This window comes from Rhodamnia argentea, chromosome 6 (assembly GCF_020921035.1).
Source record: "Rhodamnia argentea isolate NSW1041297 chromosome 6, ASM2092103v1, whole genome shotgun sequence".
In the NCBI taxonomy this organism is placed as follows: Eukaryota; Viridiplantae; Streptophyta; class Magnoliopsida; order Myrtales; family Myrtaceae; genus Rhodamnia; species Rhodamnia argentea.
In genome coordinates, this window is record NC_063155.1 from 26,938,354 (window position 1) to 26,964,119 (window position 25,766).

Consider the following 25,766-nt stretch of genomic DNA (forward strand, 5'->3'; position numbering starts at 1 on the left):
TCGCCGCCGTCGTGTCACCCAGATCTAGCCTGGCAAGACCGGGCCTCGCCCAGCGATGGCAAGCGACCAGCCAAAGGCTAGGGTCGGTGAGGCTCGTCCCCCCTTGCTTCCTGTTCTTCTTCAGGTGTGGGTCTACATGAAGGAGGAGCAGGAGAGAGAAACCGCGAGAGAGAAAATGGAAAACAAAAAAGGAAAGAAAAACAAAACAAAAGGGAGAAAAAAAAGGAAAAAATTTGGAAAAATTAATAAAGTATTACTAAAATTTGTACACGTAAGCGCCGGTGTCGACGTAGGCACCGACTGGTCTCCACATCAACATCGGCAGGTCAAAGTTGATCGGATGGATTGAATTGGTACAAATACAAAAAGTTTAGATTTGAATTGGCACAAATACAAAATATATAGGACTAAATTGAAAAAATTAAAAGGTTTAAGATTAAATTGGTAAAAGTACAATAATTTTAGGACTTTTTTGACAAATTTTCCGGAGAAATGCTGTCTTTCATGTTGCCTTTATCATGGATATTCACATTGACATGGTGGCTCTTGGAAATGCGGAGAAACGACGGCATCGGGCACTTCAAAATTCTGTACGGCACGATTCAGCAGAACGTACTCGGAAACTCCTAACGACGGTGCCATAGGAAAAATCTCGGTTGTAAAACTAATTCGCTCTCAGCAGTCCTCCTAAGATAGGGAATGTCTCAGGGAAATAGCATGCATATATCCTCATCTGATCCAGGAATGGCCGCTGACTCATTCCTCCAACTTTCTCCACCCTCTCGCTCTTTTACATTAGAAAACTCTGTCCTTTAATTAACTTTCTTCAGTTCTTTTTTGGTTTAACCAAGGTTTCGCACAGCAGCAGCGAGTTGCAAATGTCGAGCACTCCACTCCAGTTTGCACAACAGAGAGGTTCGACGCTCCGGTTCGCGCCTCACACGCCGTAGAGATGCGCGAAAGTTAAGGCGCGGCACTCCACTCCGGTTAGTGCAATAGAAATATGCGAAGGTTCGCTCAGCAGAGAGGTGCGAAGCAGCACCAGTCCACTCTTGTGATGGGCGAACAAAATCCCTTTTTAGTTGATACTAGAGGTACGAGCAGCAATAACATCGAAATCACCGCTCTTGGCAATGCACATGAACTTCACAAGAGATCAAAGATAGATCTCACCGGAAGGTCGGCTCGATTCAATCCACGAAAAACCTGATTTAGAAAGTACAAATCAACCTTCGATCAAAAGCTTGCTACGACATATTATTGGTGAGAAACCCTATTTCTCCATATGGATTATCATATGGGCTCAAGCCTTTAGACTTGCAATTTATTGAGCTTCCTTCGTGATGCGTGAACGGGAGTGCAGAGGTGCCCGACCTTGGAACCTCTTTGCTGCACCAATCGAAGTGGAGCGGTGCTCAACCTTCTATTCCCACATATGTGCTTTCTGCTGCACGAATCACAGTAGGGTGCTCAATGAAACTATGTGGAAGAAGTCCTCATGGGTTTCTCTCACTTCATTTCTCCTTCCGAAACGAAAGAGTATCGGAGAAAGCTGTCGAGTGAGCTGGCCGCCATTTTAATTTCGAAGGCATTTATTAAACTTGTTTGTTTCCTTTTACAGAGTATCATGTTATTGAGTATTTTCTCGGAGTGTTGTGATTCGTAGAGTGAGCTAAATGGAAGTCGATAAAGCAAGATTTCTGGATGCGTAAACATGAAATAAATTGCTAATGCGGCAGCCGACACTTCAACAAGACTAATACTTACCGCAGCTGTTCATCTTCCAGCCTCAAAACAAATTGCCAATTACACAGTTTGAGCGCAGACTTCAGAACCAATCAATGAGTGGTATGAAGTTCAGGCTGCCAGGAATAGTTGGCGGGCTTGGCTTCCACCGGAAAGACCTCTCGGCGGCTGTAAACTCTCCACATGATCAGAAAAAGTCAAATGACAATATTCAGGAGGCTCGGGCAACCCGTAAATCTCACTCCGCCTACAGCCGTTGGTCTTCAGATTGTAGTAAAACACGCACACAGGGTTCCGTAAGGTTCGAGGTGCGAACAACAGCTCGCCGGAACCAACCGTACCCACTGGAAAAACTCGACGATCCGCGACCATGTCCTTCCAACACGGGGGCAGGACGAAAACTCTCTTCTTCCAGATCTCCCGGTCGGAGTCCTCGAGGATCCACATGACAATCTCATCCCAAGAGAGAGCATCGCCACAACCCACCATCGCGACGCGCCCCTCGAATTCAATGAGGAGGGGCGCGTGTCCAACTTCAATGGCTCCGACGGGAATCGTAATCACGCGAAAGCTCTCCGCCCGAACATCGAACGCCACCAGGCAATTGTCTGGACGGAACCCGTGTGATAAATACCACGCCGTATAGTAGACCACCCCATTGAAGCAGAACTCATTATCCTTCTTATGATGGGGAGGACAGCCCTCGACCCGCCTCCACTCCTTTGTCCCAAGAGTGAGCACCCACGCCTCCATGATGAACTCGCGAACGCCCCCAATAACCACCCATGTGCTTAAAACCTTGTGCGTCCTCTCGACAGGATCGAACCCAAAGGTTTCCGTTTGTTGAAAGTATGACCAACGACCAGAACGCCGTTTTATTCTAGGCGATTTGAAAGCCACGTACTTCCTAGTGCTGGGATTGCAGATCTTGACATGACTGCCGACTTTCAGGCTGATGAGGCCGTGGAGAGACTGCGGAACGTAAGAAGTCCAGCCACGGAGTGAAAAGAGAGGTCTAGCCATCTGGTGTTGACCGTCCCGAGGGTCAGATTGGTCGGCCGAGAAGATCCGTAGGCCTCCTTGGCGGCCGGCCTTTGGGTCGGGGAAACTGACGATGAGGTTTGGGCGAGTGGCGGAGTGAGTCAGATGCGAGTCGATGAAGCGAGGGTCGGAGATGAGGGAGCGCCAGCTAGTGGAGACGCAACGGAACCGGCAGAGGGACTTGACGGGGAGTCTCTTTAGGATCTCGATCAATAGGTCTTCGGGGAGGACTATCGAATCGTCATCCGTCGTCCCGGAGGACTTCCTCCGGTTGTAGCGTTTCATCTTCTAAGTTCTGCCGCTTTGGTTGATGGGTTTTAGGGTTTTATACATTTACTCCTAGGGCTTCCGGATTCGGGTTTGGTCGTCCGGATATTTTTACCGAATAAAATAAGGTAGGACAGGATAAAGATAGTTAAAATTTTAAATTTTCTATCGGATGTTTGATAACATCCGAATATAACATGAATTTAAATAAAATATTATCCAAATAAGTGTTTAATGTCCATTGCCAAAACTTGATTAGATATTAAAAAAGATCTTCAAGCATGGATTCACGACTTCACCGCCCAGGTCCGCCACAATCACCTCCGCCGTCTCAAAAAGCCGCCGACGCCATCCCTCCTCTACTCCAGCCGCCGTGGCCTTGCTCTGTCCCTGGCTCGTCCCTCTTCTCAGCCCCCTACCTCTCTCTTTACATTATCCTACTCCATCGCGCCCTCGTCCGTCCCCTCTGCCTCGTTGTCGACGCCGTCAAGAGGGTGAAGTGGCAACGTGACAAGCCCTCGATCTGTGGTTTAGGTCAACCATGAACCCCAGATTTCGACTCGTCTGCGTCGACCGGAGATGAGGTCAGGGCAGTGCGTGGTGGAGCTGGAAGCTGTGGTCTAAGGCGATTCCAGTAGAGAGGTCAACTGAGAAGAGCAAATCTGGTGCCTTCACGTGAAGAGTCGACGGAGCGTGATCACAGTCTCTCACATATTCTGAAACTTGAGGGATGGAGTGGAGGCAGAACATGGGGAAGAAGAAGAAGAAGAAGAAGAAGAAGAAAGTGACAATGGGACGAGATGAGACAGTGGCCCAATATTCTAAAGCTTATTTTTTTTTTCTTTCCGTATTTCACATATCCTATTCACATTTATCCCTAAGCCTTAGTGGGATTATTTTATCCGGATTATATCTGATCATATTCGGAATTTATATTATGCCAAATATTGAATAGGATAAAAGTTATCCTATAAAAAATTTTATTCAGACGATTAAACGCAACCTTAGTATGGACATTATCTATACACGTGCAAAAGCCGTTATTCTTCCAGCCGTACAAAAAAAGGACTGTAATTCAGATAAGCAGATTTTCTGTCTCGTGGTATGTCTTCAATATTGTTATAAACATCTAATTTTAAGCCATATTCGCTCTTGATTTAACTTCAAAACATAAAAAAACTTTTTCAAATCTAAGTTATCATTGAAATGTGTAAATTCGGTACTTCCGTCAGCTCGGCCTTGCATGATCTTAAACGGCTGATGATGTCTTTGGTTGGGTTCCTCTGTTCTTCTCCAACACTATTGCTCAGTTTGACATTTATTCTTTGTACTAAGAAGCACCAGCCTCTCTCTCTCTCTCTCTCTCTCTCTCTCTAGCATCGGCCTACTTATCTGAAACTATATATCATGGATCGGCTCTCATCTCGAACAAATACTCATCTTCCTGCGAGGCTGCTCACGGGGTGACTGAGGCAGATCGTTGTCCCGTCGCTGGTTGGGTCCGAGACGACTTCAGAGGAACGGGGACAGCAGCTGGTTCGTCCGGACAGGGTGCGTGGGGACAGAGTTCGCTAGAGAGCCGGCCAACGACTTGCTGGATATTCACCCAGAAACCTTGCGGGAAAAGATTTGATCGCCACAGGATCGTTAGCGGTGTGAGATAAAGGCTGTGGAACTGCTTCGCCTTCGGGGTCTCGGATCGTGGATGTTGTTCGTCGATTGAATGAAGTCCTCCCTCTTCGGTTATCTGTCACAAGTCTTCTTTTTATAGGCAGTGCACATGTAATTTTCGGCCCTATGACTTAATCCAATTGGTTCAGTTAAGCTTTAATGCCTTTTCAATTAAGTCCACTTACCGTCGGTCCAGTCTAAATGCAAAATGTAATGCGATAAATGCTAAAATTAAAATGGCGGACTATATGAAAAATGATTTTAATTATTTTTGGTAGGGACTAAGGTTAGTCCCAAATTTTCAAACGCAATTAATTATGAATGACCAGCCAAAATTTAGGTGTCAACAATATGAACATGTTTAATGTTGTCCTTCAATTAATTCAAGATTAGGGGACAACTTCAAACATTGTCATACAATTCAAGGATAAATTAAATATGTACCAAAAGTCCAGGATCATACTGGACTAATTAAAAGTCCAAGGGCTAGATTGCATATTGATATAAAGTTTAGGGATCACATCTCACATTCAGCCAAAGTTCACATACTATTTGTATCACTTTCCCCAGACATAATGGTATAAGAAAATACTTCAAGTTTTTCTTACTCGTGCAATGCAGCCTTGAGCTTTTTATCCGTCTAATTGAAGTCTCGAATTATTTATTTATTCGCATACCACAAAAGAAATAGTATTTTGAAAAATGTCATGATTTTCTCATTCATGTATTTATTTGCTCGATGAATATATATTTATTAACAAAAAGCTTTTGAGAAAGGTGGAAAAAAGTGGCACTCCAGCCACGTTAGATTAATATGTGCATGTCACGGGACAATGTTCGAACCACAACCGTGCAGCGACTCGGGCTATGTGTGTGGGTGATTTGCCCGAATCAAGCCTTAGTCGTTCCCTCACTGGGAAACACTCGATAGGTGGAGAGGAAGAAGATGGAAGAGAGAGAGAGAGAGATTCGAGGGAGAGATTACTCTATTGCTTGATGTTTGAGTGAATACAAGGTGATTACAATGTGAGGTTTCACCCCTATTTATAATATTGGATTACCCCTCCCTGGTTGCCTCAGTTTCGTCTTTTTTTTGCTTGTCTTGTTTGTTTGAGTTCCCCATTATTTGTCTTTTGTGGATCGTCTCTCGTGGGACTTTTAGGCTCCCCCATGGCCGAATGATGTGGTGGACTGCCCCATGAACGTTCCAGAAGGCCCTTTGGAAGATGAGAAATCAGCGTCCGTTCATATTCCCGATCGCTCGCCCGGTCTCTCGTGTGGCCGTGCTGGCCATTCGGGTAGTTCACTGCATGGTTCACGAGGATTAGCTACTGGTCAATGCACTAATTCACCCCGCATGAGTTTTGCATTATGCGCTGGTTCATGCGGCACGTACGCTACATCGATCCCTGATTTAATCCGTTCATGTGCTGCATCGTGCAGCGATTCGTTCAACGATCCATGTATTGATTCATCCGCTGATCCACCCGCCCGCTCATCTTGGTCGATGCTTGACTAAGTTGGATCGATGCTGATTGATCCTTGCGCCCAGCCATGGATTAATTCATTGAATGTATCATAAAATGGCCGATTGAACGTGACATGATCCATCCTTGATCGAGGATGTTGCTAGACCGTGATATGTGCATGTGAGCATCTCAATGGCGGCATAGAAGATTCAAAAATAGTATTCCTTCTCCGTCGTAAAGGAAAAACATGTGCTTATATTGAAATTCTCCAATCAAGTTCACCCTTTCAATAATTGATAAGCCTTCAAAGCAAAAAAAAAAAAAAAAAAAAACGATAAACCTAAAATAATGCTGAGAAATAATGCCATATTATCTGTAAGTACACAAGCTCGCCATGTAATATGGACTTAATCATGAAAAATTAAGGTTCCGTTTATTTCGCGAAAAATTAATAATTTGAAAAATATCTTTTAAAAAATGATAGATTGTATTGCTTAAAAAAATGAACAAACAAATTTCCTTTTCATTGTTCACGAAAATATTTAGGCATAAATTATTATTGGTAATAAAAAAAACTATTCATTGGTTATTATTTTCAATCATACTTACAATCGTTTATAGAAAATTATTTTTCAAATAATTCATTTTCAATAAAATGAAAAGGAGAAATTTCAATTAAAAGCCCGAAGTATCTTCATTTTCTCAAATAAGAGCTTGAAGTGCATTTTATTTCAAATGAGGGCATGAAGCGCTCAAATTATTTTAAAAAGAGCCTAGCCAAATCGTTTGTTCATCCTTTATTTTTTTGAATTTTTTCCATTTCTTTTTAATTTTTAATTTTTGCCTTTTTGTTTCCCCCTCCCTAGGCCATCACTAGAGCCCAACGAGGGCCACCTTGCCTGGGCCGGCATCTAGCTACCCTTGCTTGGGCCGACGTTGCGCAAGGTTGCCCTCGCCTGAGGCCAGTGATGGTCTGGGAACAATTAGAGCACTTCGATTAAAAATGTCCTTGGTCGACCCTTCTTTAAAATAATTTAAGTACTTCAAGCCTTTATTTAAATAAGGTTCATATTTAAGAAAATAAAGGCATTTCGGAACCTTCATTGAAATTTTTCCAAATAAAAAAAAAAAGCTGCGGCCTAAAAGCTTGATTAGGAAATATTTCTTTAGTAGAAATCAATAAGGGATAATTGCGTTAGAAATCCTAAAACCTATCACGAAAGTGTAATTAAATCCTAAAATTTTCAAAAAATACAATTAAATCCTAAAACTTGTTAAAAATTTTAATTAAGTCCTAAAAATTTAAAAAATACAATCAAGTCCTAAAACTTGTCAAATTGGCGAAATCAAGTGCTTTCGTTAATTGCATTTTTTGAAAGTTTTAAAACTCGATTACACTTTAATGATAAATTTTAAGACTTAATTGTACATTTTGAAAGTTTTAGCACTCGATCGTATTTTTGTGATAAATTTTAACATTTTTAGTTTTCTTATTTAGAAAAAAGGGGAAGTGTCTACTTAGCTATGCCTCATTCATTTTTCCGGTCAGTTGTATAAATGGCGAACAGAGGACAAAGACCAACCACCTCAAACCGTCCTCGCCAAAACCACATCGTAGGAAACGAACAGTGCTCCGACCAAATCCTCCTCTCCCGTTCCACTTCCCTCGTCGCCGCGGGAGGAGAAATGGCGGTTAATCCTTCGACATTCCATCCGCTTCGTCTCCATCGCTCTCTGGCTCCTCGCGCTCCTCCGTCGTTCCGCGATCGCGCATCACTCGGGCCGGACCGCCGCCTCGGAGCTGCTCCGAGGATCGTTCTCTTGCGCTCTCGCAAGCATTCTTCTCCTTCTTCGGAAGGTTTTGAACCTTCGCTTCGGACGGATTATTCTGTTGCTCCGATTGGATCGCCTGCTCATCGTTCTTCGGCTTCGGCCATTGACTTCCTCACATTGTGTCACCGGCTCAAGGTGTGCATGAGATTCTCGGTTTCGGCTTGATTTCGTTTGATCTTGCTACGAGTTTGAGAAGGTCAAAGCTAAGTGTGAAGCAATTAGGTTTCCTCTCTCATTTTTTCGCGATTGATCAGAGTCCGCAGCTCTCGGAGCATGAGCTGATTGCAAAAATGCGCTCTATTCTGTGCTAACTACTTCTTGTACCTGATTATCGATAGCTTTGATTTTTTTTCCTTGTAAAACTTGACGAATGAGTTCTCGTCGTGTTTTAGGAAGCACCTTTCTCTCTCATTGATTTATGATTTGATTATGACATGAAGCGAGTGTCGAAACTCTTGAACCCTGAGTTTGCGACACTCCTATCTGTTCTTCAGCAGTTTTGGTTTTTAAGCATTAGATTGCCTTTTCCTATTCTGACTTTTTACAGGACTTTGCTGAGTGCTTTACTGTACTCCACTTTCTTTGGTACTTTACCTTGATGAACCTTGTTCAATATATTCCATTATTCGACCTTTGAGTGAGAACTTTTTGCACGTAAGTCTTTTGCGGTCCTCATACTTGAGTTTGATCTATCTGTCTTTGAGGTGGTTGTCCTGATGACTTACATTCACATCCCTTAATCACGCCTATTTCTGCTCTTTACATTGATTGTGTGTTGACCTTGGGCAAGCATTTGCCATGACATTGCGCTTGTACTAGGTTCTATCTGACCAATAGTGGTGAGTTTACACCACAAGATATTTCTGTGTCTGTGTATCTAGGTTTTATCGGATCTCATCATTTCCAATTAAAGAAATAGATGATAGCAAAACCAAGGAGAAAATGCTCGAAGTAGGAATTTGCGATTTGCGGCATGTTTGACAAAGTATGTTCAGTAGAAATTATTTTTTGCTCTCTTTCACAGACAACCAAAAGGAAAGGGTGGATCAATCAAGGGATTGACGGTCCTGAGTCGATTGCTGATCATATGTACCGCATGGCATTGATGGCTTTAATTGCTGATGATCTTCCTGGACTAGATAGGGAAAGGTTGGGGGACCCTTATCATGTTCTTAGATCTCTGTGCTTGTCAAATTTAGAGTGACATTCATTCACAGTTGTTCATCTTTCATCATCTTTTTCTGTATAATCCCTTAAAATTTGCAATTATGTTACTGTACTTCTCGAATGATGTCCATTTGGTCAATCGGTACCATGCCATCTGTCAGAAATCTAAGGGAAAAGTTGATGTGGTATTTGGTGTGACCTGAATAAAGTGTCACGTTGCTCCCTGTTAGCCCACGCAGTCTCTATGTTTTCTCACAGGTGAGTGACGGAGTAATTTCACTTTGAACCATTTTAGAAGTTACATGAGCAGAACTTTGGAATTACTCCAATTTGATTGAAAGTAGGTATAGAGTTTACTGTCAAAAGAAAAGTAGTGACATTTGAATGACTAGTTTTCAACCTTGTATCCCAAGGAAACTCTTGCTAAAAATGTGTTTGTGACTGTTTAAGCCTATTGGCAGGAAAGAACTATGCATGCTCTATTTAATTTTTTATTTAATTTTTTTATTTTTGTGGAAAGTCAAGATTTTGTTTGCCATAATGCTCTTGACCAAATGGCACATGCTTCCATACCAACTTTTCAGTAGATGTTCTATGTCACTTTTATATTTTTCTCGTGTTGTCATGTCATTTCTTTTCCCCTTCCACAGGTGCATCAAGATAGCGATTGTGCATGATATTGCTGAAGGTATAGTTATCCGTCTGATTTTCATGCTCGTTTTCTTTAATTTTGTGATTATGTTGGCCCATTCTGTGCTTTTCTGATTTGATGTTGCTGTTGTTGGTTCATGTATGGTATAACCGTAAATGCAAATGGCTCACAAGAAATGATCTTGCATTTCATTCTTGTTTCTATTCTTGCAGTTGGATCTCCATAGACCATTCTAATTGGATGAGTACTTTATTCGGGGAGCTTCTGTTGTTGTTATTCCATATAGCACTAGTACCTTTATAGATTTTTCAATTTTCTTGTCTTGTCTTGTCTTGTCTAGTCTAGCCCACTATTTGGAAATATCTTTGTATTTGGAAGAGGTATACTAGAAAGGAAAGAATAGATATAGATATTTACTAGAGGAAAGAAGAGAAAGGATTTGAATTGATTCGGTTGTAGTTTAGTTTGGAGTTTACATGTAGTTTTTATTCTCTCAAGACCATCACTGGCTTCATTTTGTGTGATCAATTTGAATGAAGTTGCATCTTGAATTCTGTAGCTATTGTTGGAGACATAACACCAGCAGATGGCGTGCCTAAAGAGGAAAAGAGTAGGAGAGAACAGGCAGCTTTAGATGAAATGTGTCAAGTTCTTGGTGGAGGGATGAGGGGTACTAATCTTCTCATCTTTTAGATCTTGGATTACCTTTTTGCTCCTGAGTTTGACTCCAATTTAAATTCTCTTTCTGTAGCTGAAGAGATCAAGGAACTTTGGGCTGAGTATGAGAGCAACTCTTCTCTAGAGGCTAATTTGGTCAAAGATTTTGACAAAGTATGTGTTTGCTGGCATGTAATACTTTGTGGGCAGGGCAGACTCCAGTTCTTTAAATTTCTAGTATAGTCTTGTTTGGTCTTTGCTGGTTGATCATCATTTCATAGCTACGCTTTGATGTTGATATTTTCCTTGCACATAATTTAAAGCAAGATATTTTGCCTTCAACGGCACAAGACTGCAGGATAAAGTTTCTTATTATAACTGTAAGAGTTTCTTATTTATTTATGAAGCATTTGCTTGCCGGTTTTTCAGTACTTCTCACTTTATTGGGCTTCTTGTTCAAAACAGATCCTGTTCTTGATGGCATGGTTTCCGTAATTCAATTAAACTAACATATGCCATTTTCCAGGTCGAGTTGATTCTGCAAGCCCTGGAATATGAGATGGGTAATGCACCCAGCTACTGTCTCTCCATGTGTGTGCAGACTCCTCAGACATTTGCTGTGTGTGTAGTTACCTATTCCCTGTTGTTGTTTCGGCTAACCAATCAAGTTACCTGAGCTAACCATGAAGAAGATTTTGTACATTACATGCTTTGGTAAACTTGGAAGAAAATGAGCTGGTATCATCAACAGTACAGAAGAGTTTGTGACTGCTGCAAAATTAAAGATCAAATTTCTGACATAAACATTGCTGGAGAACCTCCACTGGGTGATTTAGAAGTTCTGATTCCAAGTGAGCTGATTAGACTTAGGAGCAATTAGTTTTAACCGCTTTGATCAATGAATAATCTTTCCAGTCAATATTTTTTTTTTTTTTGGTAAAGGTAAATATGTATATAACTTTCCACAGCGCTAATTACAAAGAGAAAGCCGCACACAAAAACCTCGTACCCCAAATGACACAAGGAAGTGTCATAGCGGGTGCAAAGGTGTACCGGCTTTCCAGTCAATATTTTTTTTTTGGTAAGGATTTCCAGTCCAGTCAATATTTTCATCTCTCTACAGCTTGAAAATCACATTTCCATGTATTTTTGGCTCCTTATTTACCAATATAAGTGGCTATGCCTTTTACCAAAATGCTGCTTATTACCAAACAGGCAAGTGTTAAGATGACAAGTTAATTTGCACATGATACGAGAATCCAGGTTGTGAGAGAAAGTTTTAGCTGTTTGGCTGCAATATACTTTTAAACTTTTATCCTCTCTGCTGAATGAGCATGCTTATGATTGTGCTGACCAGGATTCCATCTCTTTAATGGCATAGTGTAGAACCGTTAGTGGGTGGAGTTCGAGAAGCAAAAAGTATTACTTTGGGATTTCATGAGCTAACATTATCACCATACTTGCTTAGAGTTCACAATGAGCACTTACACTGAATTTGATGGATTCTCCGCTCTTCTGACTCTGCCTTTTGCTTTTGTTGATCTAATTTCATTGATGCTACTAAAATCGAAGACAACAGGTATACTAATCATATGGTCAAATCATGTGATAAAACTGATTTTTCTTGTCTCTGCCTCTGTCTGTCTGTCCCTCCTCCCCCCCCCCCTCTCTTCCTCGCCCTTCCTCTTTATCTCTTTCATATTTGATTATGCTGATTGAGATTTTGTATCTTGAATGACACTACATGCTCAATGGCACCCAACTTTTGGAAGTTTCTACTCACGTCTGAATGCTCATTTCCAGTCATACAATTAGATTTGGGAACTGCAAAGATGTCCTATCTATTTCTGGTTTTGACCTAGTTTCTACTTTTACACTTTCCTAAAACCTATCTCATTAGAGGTTATGCTATTTACATGCAGAACACGAGATGGTACTGGATGAGTTTTTCCTTTCAACAGCAGGTTTCTTCTGATTCTTTTCTCACGTTATGGTTGGGATTTGGATTTAATGTTGTCTTTCTTTCCTTATGTTCTATTATGTAGGTAAGTTTCAGACTGAAATAGGAAAGAGCTGGGCAGCCGAGATTCTTTCGAGGAGGAATTCAAGGCTATCGAATGGGCTGAACTAAACGCTTCATTGATGAATTCCGTTCTTTCACATCAAGCTGGGGCTAACTTTCTGGATTAAGATTTCTTATGGACTTCATCTCGAGTAGTTACGTCCCTTCTTGCTACTCCCACAGCATTGGGAGTATAAACTGATAGCTTTTCTCCTAGAAGCAAAGTCCTGAATTTGATCCACTAACACCAAAGAGCAAGAATGTTAACTCAGAAATTCTCCATGACAGCTACAGGTATGGAATTCCTTTAATGGTTGCATGAACTGTAGAATGACAAAATATATATTTTTTTCCTCACAATTAGTTTGTGTGAGAGTATGGATATAGCAAATGAAAATAGAATAGAGAGATATGAAGGATCGTTTGATGTTGAGCTTTTCATCCGGATAAGCAGCCTTATGAATTTTTCTGACTAGGTGCTCAAACTGCCTTGGCAATGGAAAATATGACTCAATCAATAGTATTCTTTTTGTTGGATCTTTTCCGTGCCAGCCGATGCTCTTTGCCTTTTCTTTTTCGGGAGAATGCGGAGTACTGAATTCCTATTGCCCTTGCTCGTGGTACTTGTCTCTGTACCTGGTATGCTTACACTGCTATACTTCGAGCAAGCCAGAGGTAACAATGGCTACTTTTGCAGCGGCTTTTACATCGGTAAGAGTAAATTAAAAAAGCACATGCGATATTATCATTGATTTGATGATTGAATCTGGGTTTGCTGATACCTTTTTGGGTCGTATGCATTATGGAAATCTGCTTGCTCCGAGGGTAATTGAGTGTCCCTGTAGTCGCCATCGGGCAATTCTTGATTCCGACTGCCATTTCTTTGGCATCCTTATATGCTGCGTAGCTCCCCTTGCATTTTCATTCCCATATACTGCCTGAATTTTGCGGTTGAACGTCTACAACTAATTAATAGAATTCCAAAGCTTCGGAAGCCAGAAAAGTTCCATCATTGAATTATGAAAGCACTTCCAATTTCATGCTCTTTTTTCTCTGTTAAAACTATGCAAAGGAAGTAGAAAAGACTCCTGGGACTCCGTCCTCATTAGTCCAAACCAAATATTAGTTCCCCAACCCGTCATCCCTTCCCAAAGCCTTATCTTTCTCAAAGCTCTCACATCAACTGCCGTAATGCCGAAGAGTCACATGCTGTAAATTTCAAAATGATCGGGAAGAGAAGAAAAGACGATGTTAAAGGGGTGGCTTTCAACTGGATTTGGTTAAACATTGAGCATATATGTGTGCAGTGATTTGGTTTGGTCGTGCTTCGCGGGCTCGAAGGTTACACGTGAACTCGAGAATTGTTTCACAAAATTCTCTCATAGCTTTTGCGAAATAATCTTTACTTACCCTAGGGATTATTACTAATGCACGAATATCTAGCACCATTATTCATTGTCCATCCCTTCTTATTGACCAAACTCTCCGGCGGCTCGGCTTCGTCATTCACATTCTTGTTGGTTTGAGCACCTGGATGGTGACTGGTGTAGTTGTCAAGCGGATCGTTCTTAATCTGGGTTGGCCCTAGAGATATCTCTCTAGGGCCTCAGCATGTCAGACTGCATTGCGTTTTCAGACGGGCGAAAACAGCGTAACACCAAAAAGTCGTAGACGCACCTTTCCACCTCTTGAGCCCAGCTAGGAGAACGAAACATGTTCCGCGCCGCCATTGAATTCTCAGACATAGCCGCACTCCGAAATCTGGGAAGAAGTTACTAGACCGTGCGCAGTTGGAGATATGGACCTGTCATTTGGTCTATGGCTATGGCCACCAACCCAAATACAAGCCTAATGATGCTGATACATGTGTTAAAAGGTTGTCTCTGCGCATGGTATGTTAGTGTTGGTGAAAATCGTAGAGACGCGTGCACCCAAACCTGCGGCCTCTCGTCTAGCGAACCCACCGACACTTCCCGCGTCAAAAGTCGCCACCTTGTCCGTATTCTACGTCATCCTTCTCACTGCATCACATCCTCCCCACCTTAACGGGCCACAACTACAGTAGAAAAAGGATTTTTCTTTCTCTCTCCAAGGAGCAAGGGAAATTCGGGAAAGAGAAAGAATAGGACAAAAAGCAAAAGAGAGTCAACACACAAAAAAAAAAAAAAAAAAAAGGGAGGAGGAGAAAGATAAAAGGGAAGGAAGTGTTGGGGGAAAAGTCCCACATTAGGGCTGGACTGGTGGGGTGCAGTGACAATGCTCACGACCATATAAGTTCATTGTGGCCATGGCCAAGGCATACGATTTGATTCGGGGCCCGCGAAGCCGACGGCACCATTTGTAACGGTGCTTTTATAGCCACGAATATGAGATTATGCTAGTGGGACTTATTTGGGCAATTGGTTGACAAAATTTCCAAAATTAATTATATAAAAAAATGGGTCAAATGTTACAAAATCACAAAAGCTAACCCTTTAAATGAATAATATTTTTAACCATACGATCTTCCGGATCAATACGTGCCTTATACAAAACATGGAAGGATGGTGTGTGGAATAAAAATTATTTTCCTCTTATAATTTTGTTTTTTAATTTTAGCTCAAAGTTTTTTTTAAAAAAATTGACAGTTAAAAAGGTAAAACCGGATTAGCAAGTAATCCGATTGCACCAAAACAAGTTTGTGGACATAATTTGACCGTCCCACCGTCAGAATTGGTGGGACGGTCATGGTAGACTTTTCCTTTGAGTCGTTGACGGTCACAATCCACCACAGCTGAGTCTCCGATCGTGGAGCAGCATGTAGATGGGAACTTCACTGGTGGCATGAACACCAAAAAGATCTGTGGCGTGCGTGAGCCTAGTCATTGGTTAGTTCCCGCCACGTCGTCGGCTCATGTGGCGTGCGTGAGCCTAGCCTAGTCATTTCCATTCAAAAGGTGACACATGTCCTATGACATGGACTGACTAAAAAAAAAAAAGAACAAGACACAAAGGCCGGAGGCTTTCTTTTCACTCTCCTCTGTCTGATAAACTTCATTAAAAAGGACACGTGTCGCCTTTTGAGTGGAGCTGACTAGGCTCACACAAAACAAGTCATTAAATATTTTCTCGGTGAATCTAACGGAATGCATCTTGACCCACCACCACTCATGGATTTTCCACCGTTCCTCGGGTCCGTCGTCCCATGGCGGGGGAGGCCCACTAGATTTCATGCTTCCGCTCTCGATTTACTCCTTAATTACGTTGTTTAATAGTAAGGACCTACTCATACTTTTGTGAGCTTCATTTTGGGACCCACTCTGCATATGACCTAGTCACTCGTGCGTGCATGGGCCATACCATAGAGAATCTCCCGTTTAATATGCTGCTATTCTTATGTTCTCTGCCATCTAACTTCCATGCACTGGAGAGATTATAAACCGAGCGCTTCCACCGGTTCTGGACGAGGACAAATTGGGTCTTTATTATGAACAAACATGTGGCTGCGTTTAATTTTTCTAATCAAAGAATAATCATATGATTAGCACAAGAAATCCATGCAGACCAAGCTGTATTTGTCCCGCTAAATTATTCCGGTCAGAGAGGGGCTCCCAAAGGAAAATGTCCAAACACGTATATGACCTCTATTTTGTTTATAGCACCACACGCTGCGCAAAGACAAAATCAAACATTTGAATTATGGGTGTCCTTCGACCAAAAAAAAAAAAAAATTTATGGGAGACCGTGTTTTTTATACAGCAAACATCTTTTAGACTAATCCTTAAACGATGTTTTAAGCTAATTTTCCGAAAAAAGAAATGTGGGGAAAAAAAAAAACCGGAAAGTACACCATGCTTTTTTGGTCTACAATGTGCTGAAGGAGTGTTAGAGTTTTCGTTTACTTATTATTTTTTTACCCCGAATGAAGGATAACTCAAATCTCAAATGAATCGAGCACGAGATGAATTGAGTTTAACGCGGCCCGGCTCGAAATTCACAAACTTAAAATAAGTCGGACTCAATACGACTAAGCACATTATTAAAACATTCGATTATGAACCTATTGAATCCTCATACGGGGAAAAAAGAAGACGTAATATCAGTTATTTAAAATCCAAATAAACTCGTTAACGAATTTATTCGGATAGAAATTTACATTCAGAGAAGTGGAACTTGAGATGCTGCAATAACAAATCGATTCAAATCGAGATTGTATGCAAGAGAAGTCATAATTTTAAGTGGACCTGATTGAAAAATCGAATCACGAACGAGGCTACGAAATATTGTTCTAAAATCAAAATCATATCCGTACCTTGCCGGCAAGAAAGAGAGCTTATAAACTGAATACTGCCATAATTTTTTTTTCCCGACAAAAAAGAAAACTACACTTTAAAAGACGCAACCTTTAAGAAAATAGATTATGATATGCAAAATCTTGGCTTGGCAATGAGGAGGGCATGGCGTACACCTCACCAGGAAATGATAAAGTAATAATCTTGGCGGGTTGATTTGACGTTGCAATGAAGCAACCTCTACTACAGAAGGCCGCGTTGATAATGAACCTTGAATTATCCGATCATGAGTTGATAATGATATCGTAGACCTTCACTGTCGTGTTCGTTTGAGTTCGGACAATCCCTCAAAAAGCATTCTCTTGACGTCCGCCTCACCTTTGGGTTTTGGATCGGTGGCCCCACATTCCGTGTGCCTCCTTGCAGTTGCTCAGAGAGAGAGAGAGATGGAGAGAGAGAGGCACACAGAAGCTTCGCGGACTCATTCATCGTCTAATTTCAAGAATGAAATGTGATGACTTCAAATGGCTGAATCAGTGAGAGATTTGTTTGGAGCGCGAAAGGTTCGGCTCTGGTGATTCTGAAGCATTTTTGGGGTTCGCCTACGCTCGCTTGTTTCGGGTCGGTGTTGCTACATTTCTGTACTGGAGATTCGGGCTCTAATTTTTTCTTTCAAGTCCCGAATCGAATGAGAAAAGTTTGGATTTTGCTAGGTTCAGTCTATGGCTCATGAATCATTGTTTCTTTTGGAGATTGTGATCTGTCATTTGCTTTTTTGGAGCTGATCTGTGTCCTCTTATGACGTTGCCCTTCTTGGTTCATCTGGGTTGATGAGCTCCATCGCTCCCAGTACTGTCTTCTACTCTTCATTGGCTGATACTGTTTACTGATGCTCTTCCTGTGACTCCGAGTGGCAGAGCAGTAATTCTGTCTGTGGTTTTGGGTTTGGCTCAAGAATTGATTTAGTCGCTTGGATTGTCCTCAAAATTGAGTCTTCTTCTCTGGAAGAGGGAATGTGGAGGTGTCCAACACGTTAATAGAATCCTCAAGATTTGACATGATTTGTGGAACTGGAGATTGATTGATCTGTTGTCTGGGTTGTGTTGATCTCAGAGATGGCAAGTACTTCGCCATCTCCAGATAAATCCCCCTCCGCTGTGCCACCATCAACTACCATCTCTCCACCGCCACAGCCTTCCTCTCCTCCTCCTCCGCAGCCTTCCTCTCCCGCTACACCTAAGGCAAATCCACCTGACTCCACCACCCCTTCAACTCCATCACCACCACCTCAGACTCCTCCAGCAAAGCCATCCCCGCCGCCGTTGGCACCGCCTCATAGTAGTACTTTGCCAGCAACGCCATCCCCGCCGCCGTCGCCACCGCCTCATAGTAGTACTTCGCCAGCAACGCCATCCCTGCCGCCGTCGCCACCGCCTCATAGTAGTACTTCGCCTCCACCTTCATCTTCCAAGGCTCCACCCCCCTCAACTCCTTCCCCACAATCATCAGATCCGCCAGCAAGTCAGGCCCCGCCTTCACCTCCTCCTTCAACTTCCCCACCGTCACCTAGTCCACCAGTTACTCCTTCGCCACCTGTTGCTACTCCTCCTATGATCTCGCCCCCGCCACCACCTCCACCATCAGTGCCGCCACCTGAGATTTCACCACCACCGGCTGCACAACCACTTAGTTCGCCTCCACCAACTGCAAAACCTCCTGGTTCACCTTCGTCGCCTTCTGCAAACCCCCCTGAAATTCCACCTTCGCCGCCACCACCGCATTCATCCAATCCCCCTGAAAATTCACCACCGCCGCCACCATCACCACTACCATCACCACCATCAAATACACCTCTAAGTTCGCCTCCACCCCCAGCACCTGTGTCGCCCTCACCCAAAAGTTCACCTCCACCACGAACCTCAAATCCACCAAAAAGTTCACCTTCCCCTCTTGCAGTTCCTCCAGCTAAATCAACTCCACCTCCTAGGGTTGGTTCCCCCCCACACAGTTCTCCACCAACTCCGCCTTCAAATTCTCCTCCAACCTCAGCATCTCCACCCTCGCCATCAGGTCTCTCTCCACCTTCCACTCCTGTCCCTCCAACCCCTGCATCAATTGGTCCGACTGCAAGCAACAATCCTAATTCAACTTCCAGTTCCAATGATACGGGGAATTCTGGCTCTGGAATAGGAACAGCTGGCATAGTGGCTATTGTTATGGCTGTGGGTTTCATCCTCATTAGCCTTATTGGATTTTCTGTCTGGCGCATGAGAAAACGAAGGAAAAAGGTTACTGGACTTACTGGAGTCTACATAGTGCCATCACCTGGGGACTCTTCCCCTGGAACAGGTACTCTAGAGATGCTAACCCCTCTCCGGAAAATCTTTTATACACTTTTGTGTATCATTTGTGTGGGTGCGCTGTGGTCTCATTCGTAAAATGTGCTCTCTGTTTTGGTGCCTCAGTAATCTTACAAAAGCCCACACTCCAATTTGGCATGATGGTTAGTACATGTACTTCTCTCTTGGGGTGGTTAATGCTGGAAGTATAAAGCATTCATGCGCCGCAAGATATGTAAGCAACGCAACATGAATATATCAAATGATATCAGATGTCTAGTTCGACCTAATAAGGAATTTAACACATTGAAATCTTCAAATTCATTAAACTTTCAACTGTGTTCTGAAGAAAAACCAAACATGGTTCAGAATTGGTGTAGAGAGGCATAAGAGATTCACCTCTTTTAATCCTTGTTCTTGAGTATATGTGGAATTAAAAGGGGATCTATATGTGGTGGTTTTTAACTTGAATAATGAGTTGACATTATGAAATGTGTCCAGATTCATCTGTTATCAAGACACATTCTTCTGCACCCCTCCTCGGAAGTACTTCAGGGAGTGATGCTTACTCACCAAAGGAGCCAGGAGGAATTGGAAATTCCAGGCCATGGTTTACATATGAAGAGCTGCTCAAGGCTACCGATGGTTTTTCATCTCAAAATCTATTGGGTGAAGGTGGATTTGGTGCTGTCTATAAAGGATTCCTTCCAGATGGGAGAGAGATAGCTGTAAAGCAGCTAAAAGTTGGTAGTGGACAAGGGGATCGAGAATTTAAAGCTGAAGTTGAAATCATCAGTCGCATACACCATCGCCATCTGGTGTCGTTGGTAGGCTACTGCATTGCTGAAACCAGAAGGTTGCTCGTGTATGAATATGTGCCGAATAATACCCTCTACTTTCATCTTCATGGTACAGTAATTGCTCATCTCAAAGTTCTCAATGGTTCGATGCTCAGAGTATTCTTTGTGCAGATTGTGTTCCACCCCTTCTGATTTGTAGTTTTTCCCTTCTGACATGTAGGAGAAGGTAGGCCAGTGCTGGACTGGGCAACGCGTGTTAAGATTGCTGCTGGTGCTGCTCGTGGATTAGCTTACCTTCATGAAGACTGTAAGCACCGGTTCTCCAACTACTATGCACATTCGCTTGAGCTAATCTGAGAAATACAAAATAAAATCCCTTTCTTTTTATTGCAATATTTTTTGGGAAAAGAATAAAAGATCAAACGTTGCTTGTGGACCATGTTATTGATATCCATTAAAATGTAAAGCAAAGCACGAAAATAAGCTTAACAGATACACTTAATTTTCTTGGTCTATTTTTTGTTCATTTGAGAGATGAAAGGATGTAATAATAATTTAATTCCAAGAGGTTTTTGTTCTTGGAGTGAATTAGCTCGATTTAAAATGTAAGGCAAAGATCAAACGTTACTTGTGGACCATGTTATTGATGTCCATTAAAATGTAAAGCAAAGCACGAAAATAAGCTTAACAGATACGCTTATTTTTCTTGGCCTATCTTTTGTTCACTTGAGATACGAAAGGATGCAATAATGATCTAATTCCAAGAGGCTTTTGTTCTTGGAGTGAATTGGCTTGATTTACTTTTTCAGCAGTGCATTTCTTTTAGTAGAATTTGTCATGGAATCTTCTCTGTCCCATGAGGTACTAATGTGTAATTTTTGCTTAATTTTGATTGTCTTTTTCAGGCCATCCTCGTGTTATCCATAGAGACATCAAGTCGTCAAACATACTTCTAGATAATAACTTCGAAGCTCGGGTGTGCCTACTAACCCTATTGGACGGGCTTTAGTTGGTCCTTCTGAAAAAACAGTTTGGTTGTACTGATGCCTAGTTCTTTGCTTAACAGGTATCAGACTTTGGACTTGCCAAATTAGCTCTTGATGCAGATACACATATCACTACACGTGTGATGGGAACTTTCGGGTATGTAGTGTTGTCAATTGTCAGTTGTGATTCTTAGAGAGGACATCTATCTGAGTTTTATGAGAACCTATTGTCGCATGTTTGGCCCATGCACTTTCTGTGCATGTTCTCATTAACATAAATTCTTCATGGTGACATTTCAGATACATGGCTCCTGAATATGCATCAAGTGGCAAATTGACCGAGAAATCTGATGTTTTCTCTTTCGGAGTTGTGCTTCTGGAGCTAATAACTGGACGGAAGCCTGTGGATGCATCACAACCCCTGGGAGATGAGAGTTTAGTTGAATGGGTAACTTATAAATCCTTGTTTTCCTTTTTTGCTTGTTGATCATGATTTGCCATGTTAAATTGACTTGGATGAAGCTGTTAGATCTAGCAGAGCAAATACAGATGCTGGTCATCTGTCTTTGTGGAGCACGTAAAGCAATGTGGTGAATCTGGTAGTAGTTTTGTTCATACTCGTATTCTCTGAATTTGGTCCATTGATAGCCCTGAATTACAAAGGAGTTTGTTACTCAAGTACTTAAACAGAATTTATGTATCGGGTTCTATCCTTAATGGTGGGAGTCTTTATAAGATGATGTCCTAGCCAGATCAATCTAATTGTGCATTTATTTACACCCTTTAAAGGTTATCTATTAGTATTCGCTATGATGCTTTTCTATTGCTATGATATGACAGTTGGATGGGTCTTTACTCATATATTGTACTGCTGTTCTGACATTGAGGTCCATGTTGGAAGAAAATAACTAGTGCAAATTGGTTTTGGGAAACTTACGGACCATCAAAGCAAAATCTATTATGCAGGTCCATCATTCAATATCATCTTACTCACAAGCTCTTTCTGAGATTTAATTTGACCTGAGCAATTATTGAACTTTGGAAATATTTTGTGATGGAATTGGTAATGTAATGTCTATGGCCTGAGTCAGGACAGATGCTTATATACATTAAAGGCTGAAAACAATGAAACCCTTTTTAATCATCTTGAGATTCATCTTGAGATTGAGAATGAAGGTGGCGTTAGAGCATTTTTACCTTTTCTCAGGAAAACTTTGGAGTCTATAATTATTAGGTGTGCATGGCTAAATTGCTCAGGCCAGCTTCTGGTAAATTTAGGAACTACTAGCAGGTCTACTTTCCCTTAAGTTATTGTTTTCAATAGAAGATAATGTCTATTAGATTACTTCTTGTTTGGCAACAGGCCAATTGTATTTAGTCTCACCTCATCTTATTGTGGATACTATAATATTTTCACATTATATTCAAGTCCAACAGAGTACTCGGTTGTCTTTGAACTTATGGTAGACTGGACCCTGTCATGAACGATGGGATAGCCATAACCTCTACTCTAGAATGTTGAGTGTTTTTCGGGTCCAACTCAATGAACTGATTAATCCAAAACACACAAACATGGCAAATGGAATAGTAGTAAATAATGGAACATTCATTTCACTAACCAATATATCCTACCATCTTCCAGGCTCGACCTTTGCTAAGCCATGCACTTGATAACGAAGAATTTGAGGGTTTGGCAGATCCAAAGCTTGAAAGAAATTATGTTGAAGCCGAAATGTTCCGGATGATGGAAGCTGCAGCTGCTTGTGTGCGACATTCAGCTGCCAAGAGACCTCGTATGGGACAGGTAAGTTTTAAATATGCATTTTGGTTTGGAACTTATCTGTCATCTGTGAAGATATGCTGAGTCAGGTCATACCTTGCAGATTGTGAGAGCATTTGATAGTTTGGCTGCTGCCGACTTAACCAATGGAATGAGATTAGGAGAGAGCGAGGTGTTTAATTCCGCTCAACAATCTGCAGAGATCAGATTGTTCCAGAGGATGGCTTTTGGCAGCCAAAATTACAGTACAGAATTCTTTAGCCGGTGTAGCTCAAATAGTTGAAGGACGGTTTTGGTAAATACTACACGAGGATTCATTTTTCATCAAGAGAGTTTGTGTTGTCTGAGCTGTGGCTCTCAAGAGCTTGTCTGCCAGTTAAGGGCAAAACTCGCTCTCTTGTACCTGTAAGTAGGTTTCTTCATAAAGTCGAGAGGTGCACTGCCTTACCGCAATTTTTTTAGGGTAGCCAGTATTATAGCAAATCTTCTATTGCCACTGAGGTTTAGGGTGGTGTGAAAATCTCATTGATTCAATTTTGTTCATTGTATTCAAAGTCACACTAATGTAATTAATCTCCGCAATATCTTACTACATTCCTGCGCTTACTTTGTCTTTAAATTGGGGGGAGAAGAGTTTGGGGGGAGAAGAGTATGTTATGCATCGGTGAACGAACAGTTGGCATCTGCATCAATAGAATCGAGCTCGTGACTCCAAACGAAAGGGGATATTGTTAAAGACTCCATAATATTACTGTCTGCAAGAGGATGACTTCTTTATTTTTGCACGAGTAATGTTTGGGAGACAAAATTTTCTAGAGATCTGCATGCAAAAGCTTATGAGGTCATTTCGCGAGGAATATTTTATGATTGCAGAGACTTCTAAATTTCTGTCTTGATAGTTTTGCGACTGTAACAGTACTGTTTATCTGATGGTTATAATCTGGGGTTCTGGAGGAGGTCGCACTCTTGTATCGACGTTCTTCAGAAGTGCACAAAACCAGTAAAGGGAACTGTATCGTTACAATGACTCTCCCGTGAATTGCTACATCTGTTCCTCTAAACATGCGTGTGATTAAAATTTTGATGTGATTAGGGTTATTGAAAAATTATAATCCCTGCCAATTGCTTGTGTCCCAGTCAATAACTTGAACCGCAAGAATCCTTTCAATGACCAGCTGTGAACAACCCATTAGATCTCGTATTATAGAAAGCTTTATTTACTACAATGTTGCAATTTTCTTGATGATCCTGTTAAGTCTGACAGGATAAAATCAAGTTGATGTTATGGCGCAGATGATTGCTTGATCTAGGAAGGAAGACATGAGAACAATAATCTTCATGTTTAGAAAGTATTTTATCCGAAAACAAAGGACGTGAGAATCGCATCAAAGCAACGACTTGGCAACCCAGGAATCATCCTGTAGCAGCTGAAACTGGAGTAGACTCCAAGATTGCCAGATTTTGACAGGGAACAAGAAAGACTTTTCGCTTCCTTGAAATTTAGTGTTCCTCTCATTCCTTGATAAGCCAAGGTGAAAACAATGGTTGCATCCTAAGATTTGCCAAGCAATTTAAAGCCATATGACTCATTGCCACCTTTATTAGCTTTAGCCGCATGATATCTGCTTGCTTGCTTTACCCTTCCTGATAACCTCCCCAGAGAGACAAAGAACCTCGTGTCTTAAACCTAAGAAGATGTCTTCCGCTAATCATTCGCCTCCAAACTGCATCCACGAGTCATGGAAGACTGGAACGCGCTTGCTGCAGATTGCATCGTTGTGTCGTGCTGTTGCCAATGCCTGATCCTCCAGATTGTTGTCTTCGTCTTGTTGAAAGTTCCATGCCGGCTATTCCAGAAGACAAAGCAATTCGCCAAGAAAAGGTTTCGGCATTCCAGGAGAAAAAGGAAAAGCCTCGAAATGACAAGGCATTTACGTGAAGGTCGGGTTGTGGAAGGCGCGGGGAGCTCTATAGGAGTCGGGGAAGACAGGGTTTTCCTAGACGTGTCGGGGAGAGGCGGGCGGTGCATGGAGGAGGTGGAGAAGGTATTGGAAGAGATGTCTCAGAAGGGTGTGTTTGGATTTGGGAGCTTTTGGGGCGGGGAAAATGGAGGGAGCTTCTCAGGATGTGTATGTGATCATCAGGGATTTGATTCCAGCGTTGTTCAGTTTCATCTAATCGAAATTGTTGATTCTTCAGCCACAGATATCAGAGGAAGTAAATCCATCATATATGCGTGATTTCCCAAAGGGTCACAAATCAATGAATTGTTTTCGACATTTTCAACCTTCTTTCAATTGAGAAGACATCCAAAGCTTTCGATACCTCCTATTGCATTCACGGTCCTTGCAAGGTGGCACTATGTGCTTCGAGCAAGGTATGAGAGAATAGAGAAGTCGGTCACGGATCTAGAAAAACGAAACATCACGTGTGCGCAACGGAAGCAGAGTAGTTATTTCACCAAGAAGATGATTCTGTTTTCTTCCTTAAGGAAACACCTGTGCACAAAAACTCTTATCAAACAGTACATCTTATTCGTGAATGATGCATTATTGAAAGCTCACCAGGGAAACAATACACAAAGAGGGCTGTATCTTCCTGGAACATTCTGATTTTGACTTTCTCTGCATTGACTCTGTACAGCTCAATTGACACAGATTTTAGTGCTGGAAGCTTATGAATTTACTGAGGTATTGCAATCAAGTAGGATATGATCACCGAAAAGTCAACACAAGTAACAATCATTCGGAGCATATTCTCTGAAGCCAAATCCAAGCTTTGATTCCTCAGATAGTATTCTTAAAGACTTGTAATGGGTCAACCGGGTGTGATGCTGCAAGATATTAAATTCTCAACGTCTTTATTTTGGCAAATTCAAAAGCAACCTAACATAAATTCCAGAACATCTGTTCATTAGCCCTGCCATGAATACTGGAGCTGGATGTTTGTCAACCGTAATGCTCCTTGCTCTATATCTTGCGACGATTTACGTATTTCCTATATACATTATGAGAAGTTCTGCATT

General features: G+C 41.8%; 4 protein-coding genes across 5 annotated transcripts; 3 read left to right on the top strand and 1 right to left on the bottom strand.

The window, feature by feature from the left end:
• Positions 1-1,708: 1,708 nt before the first annotated feature.
• On the bottom strand, positions 1,709-3,355 carry LOC115756186 (putative F-box protein At2g19630). The gene has a single exon (XM_030695881.2). The coding sequence runs from the start codon at positions 3,070-3,072 to the stop codon at positions 1,858-1,860; it is 1,215 nt and encodes a 404-aa protein (XP_030551741.1). The 5' UTR covers positions 3,073-3,355; the 3' UTR covers positions 1,709-1,857.
• Positions 3,356-7,747: 4,392 nt separating this feature from the next.
• On the top strand, positions 7,748-13,104 carry LOC115756738 (5'-deoxynucleotidase HDDC2). Its single transcript, XM_030696637.2, has 8 exons — positions 7,748-8,162; positions 9,052-9,176; positions 9,845-9,882; positions 10,406-10,516; positions 10,598-10,677; positions 11,030-11,066; positions 12,426-12,467; positions 12,549-13,104. Exons 1-8 carry the CDS (start codon positions 7,752-7,754, stop codon positions 12,632-12,634), a joined length of 930 nt encoding a protein of 309 aa, XP_030552497.2. The 5' UTR covers positions 7,748-7,751; the 3' UTR covers positions 12,635-13,104.
• Positions 13,105-18,315: 5,211 nt separating this feature from the next.
• On the top strand, positions 18,316-23,345 carry LOC115756722 (proline-rich receptor-like protein kinase PERK9). 2 transcript variants are annotated; one of them, XM_048280051.1, is made up of 9 exons: positions 18,316-18,610; positions 18,665-19,185; positions 19,677-20,084; positions 20,202-20,282; positions 20,881-20,951; positions 21,042-21,118; positions 21,262-21,409; positions 22,604-22,765; positions 22,845-23,345. In XM_048280051.1, the coding sequence occupies exons 1-9, from the start codon at positions 18,447-18,449 to the stop codon at positions 23,022-23,024; spliced, it is 1,812 nt and encodes a 603-aa protein (XP_048136008.1). In that variant the 5' UTR covers positions 18,316-18,446; the 3' UTR covers positions 23,025-23,345. The 2 variants fall into 2 exon arrangements, with proteins under 2 accessions (XP_048136008.1, XP_030552483.1); XM_030696623.2 differs by having other exon boundaries at positions 18,316-18,602; positions 18,672-19,185; positions 20,196-20,282.
• Positions 23,346-23,489: 144 nt separating this feature from the next.
• LOC115727458 lies at positions 23,490-25,765 on the top strand. Its single transcript, XM_048280052.1, has one exon. The coding sequence runs from the start codon at positions 24,481-24,483 to the stop codon at positions 24,979-24,981; it is 501 nt and encodes a 166-aa protein (XP_048136009.1). The 5' UTR covers positions 23,490-24,480; the 3' UTR covers positions 24,982-25,765.
• The last annotated feature ends 1 nt before the right edge of the window (position 25,766 follows it).

What these genes read in the sequence shown, in the direction of transcription:
- LOC115756738 (XM_030696637.2), top strand. Translation starts at nt 7,752, where the DNA reads ATGGCGAACAGAGGACAAAGACCAACCACCTCAAACCGTCCTCGCCAA. An exon ending in TGTGCATGATATTGCTGAAG is followed by an intron (nt 9,883 to 10,405) that starts GTATAGTTATCC and finishes TGAATTCTGTAG; the next exon opens with CTATTGTTGGAGACATAACA. An exon ending in TGGTCAAAGATTTTGACAAA is followed by an intron (nt 10,678 to 11,029) that starts GTATGTGTTTGC and finishes GCCATTTTCCAG; the next exon opens with GTCGAGTTGATTCTGCAAGC.
- LOC115727458 (XM_048280052.1), top strand. Translation starts at nt 24,481, where the DNA reads ATGGAAGACTGGAACGCGCTTGCTGCAGATTGCATCGTTGTGTCGTGC.
- LOC115756186 (XM_030695881.2), bottom strand. Translation starts at nt 3,072, where the DNA reads ATGAAACGCTACAACCGGAGGAAGTCCTCCGGGACGACGGATGACGAT.
- LOC115756722 (XM_048280051.1), top strand. Translation starts at nt 18,447, where the DNA reads ATGATCTCGCCCCCGCCACCACCTCCACCATCAGTGCCGCCACCTGAG. An exon ending in ATTCCACCTTCGCCGCCACC is followed by an intron (nt 18,611 to 18,664) that starts ACCGCATTCATC and finishes ACCATCACCACT; the next exon opens with ACCATCACCACCATCAAATA. An exon ending in CGTGTGATGGGAACTTTCGG is followed by an intron (nt 21,119 to 21,261) that starts GTATGTAGTGTT and finishes GTGACATTTCAG; the next exon opens with ATACATGGCTCCTGAATATG.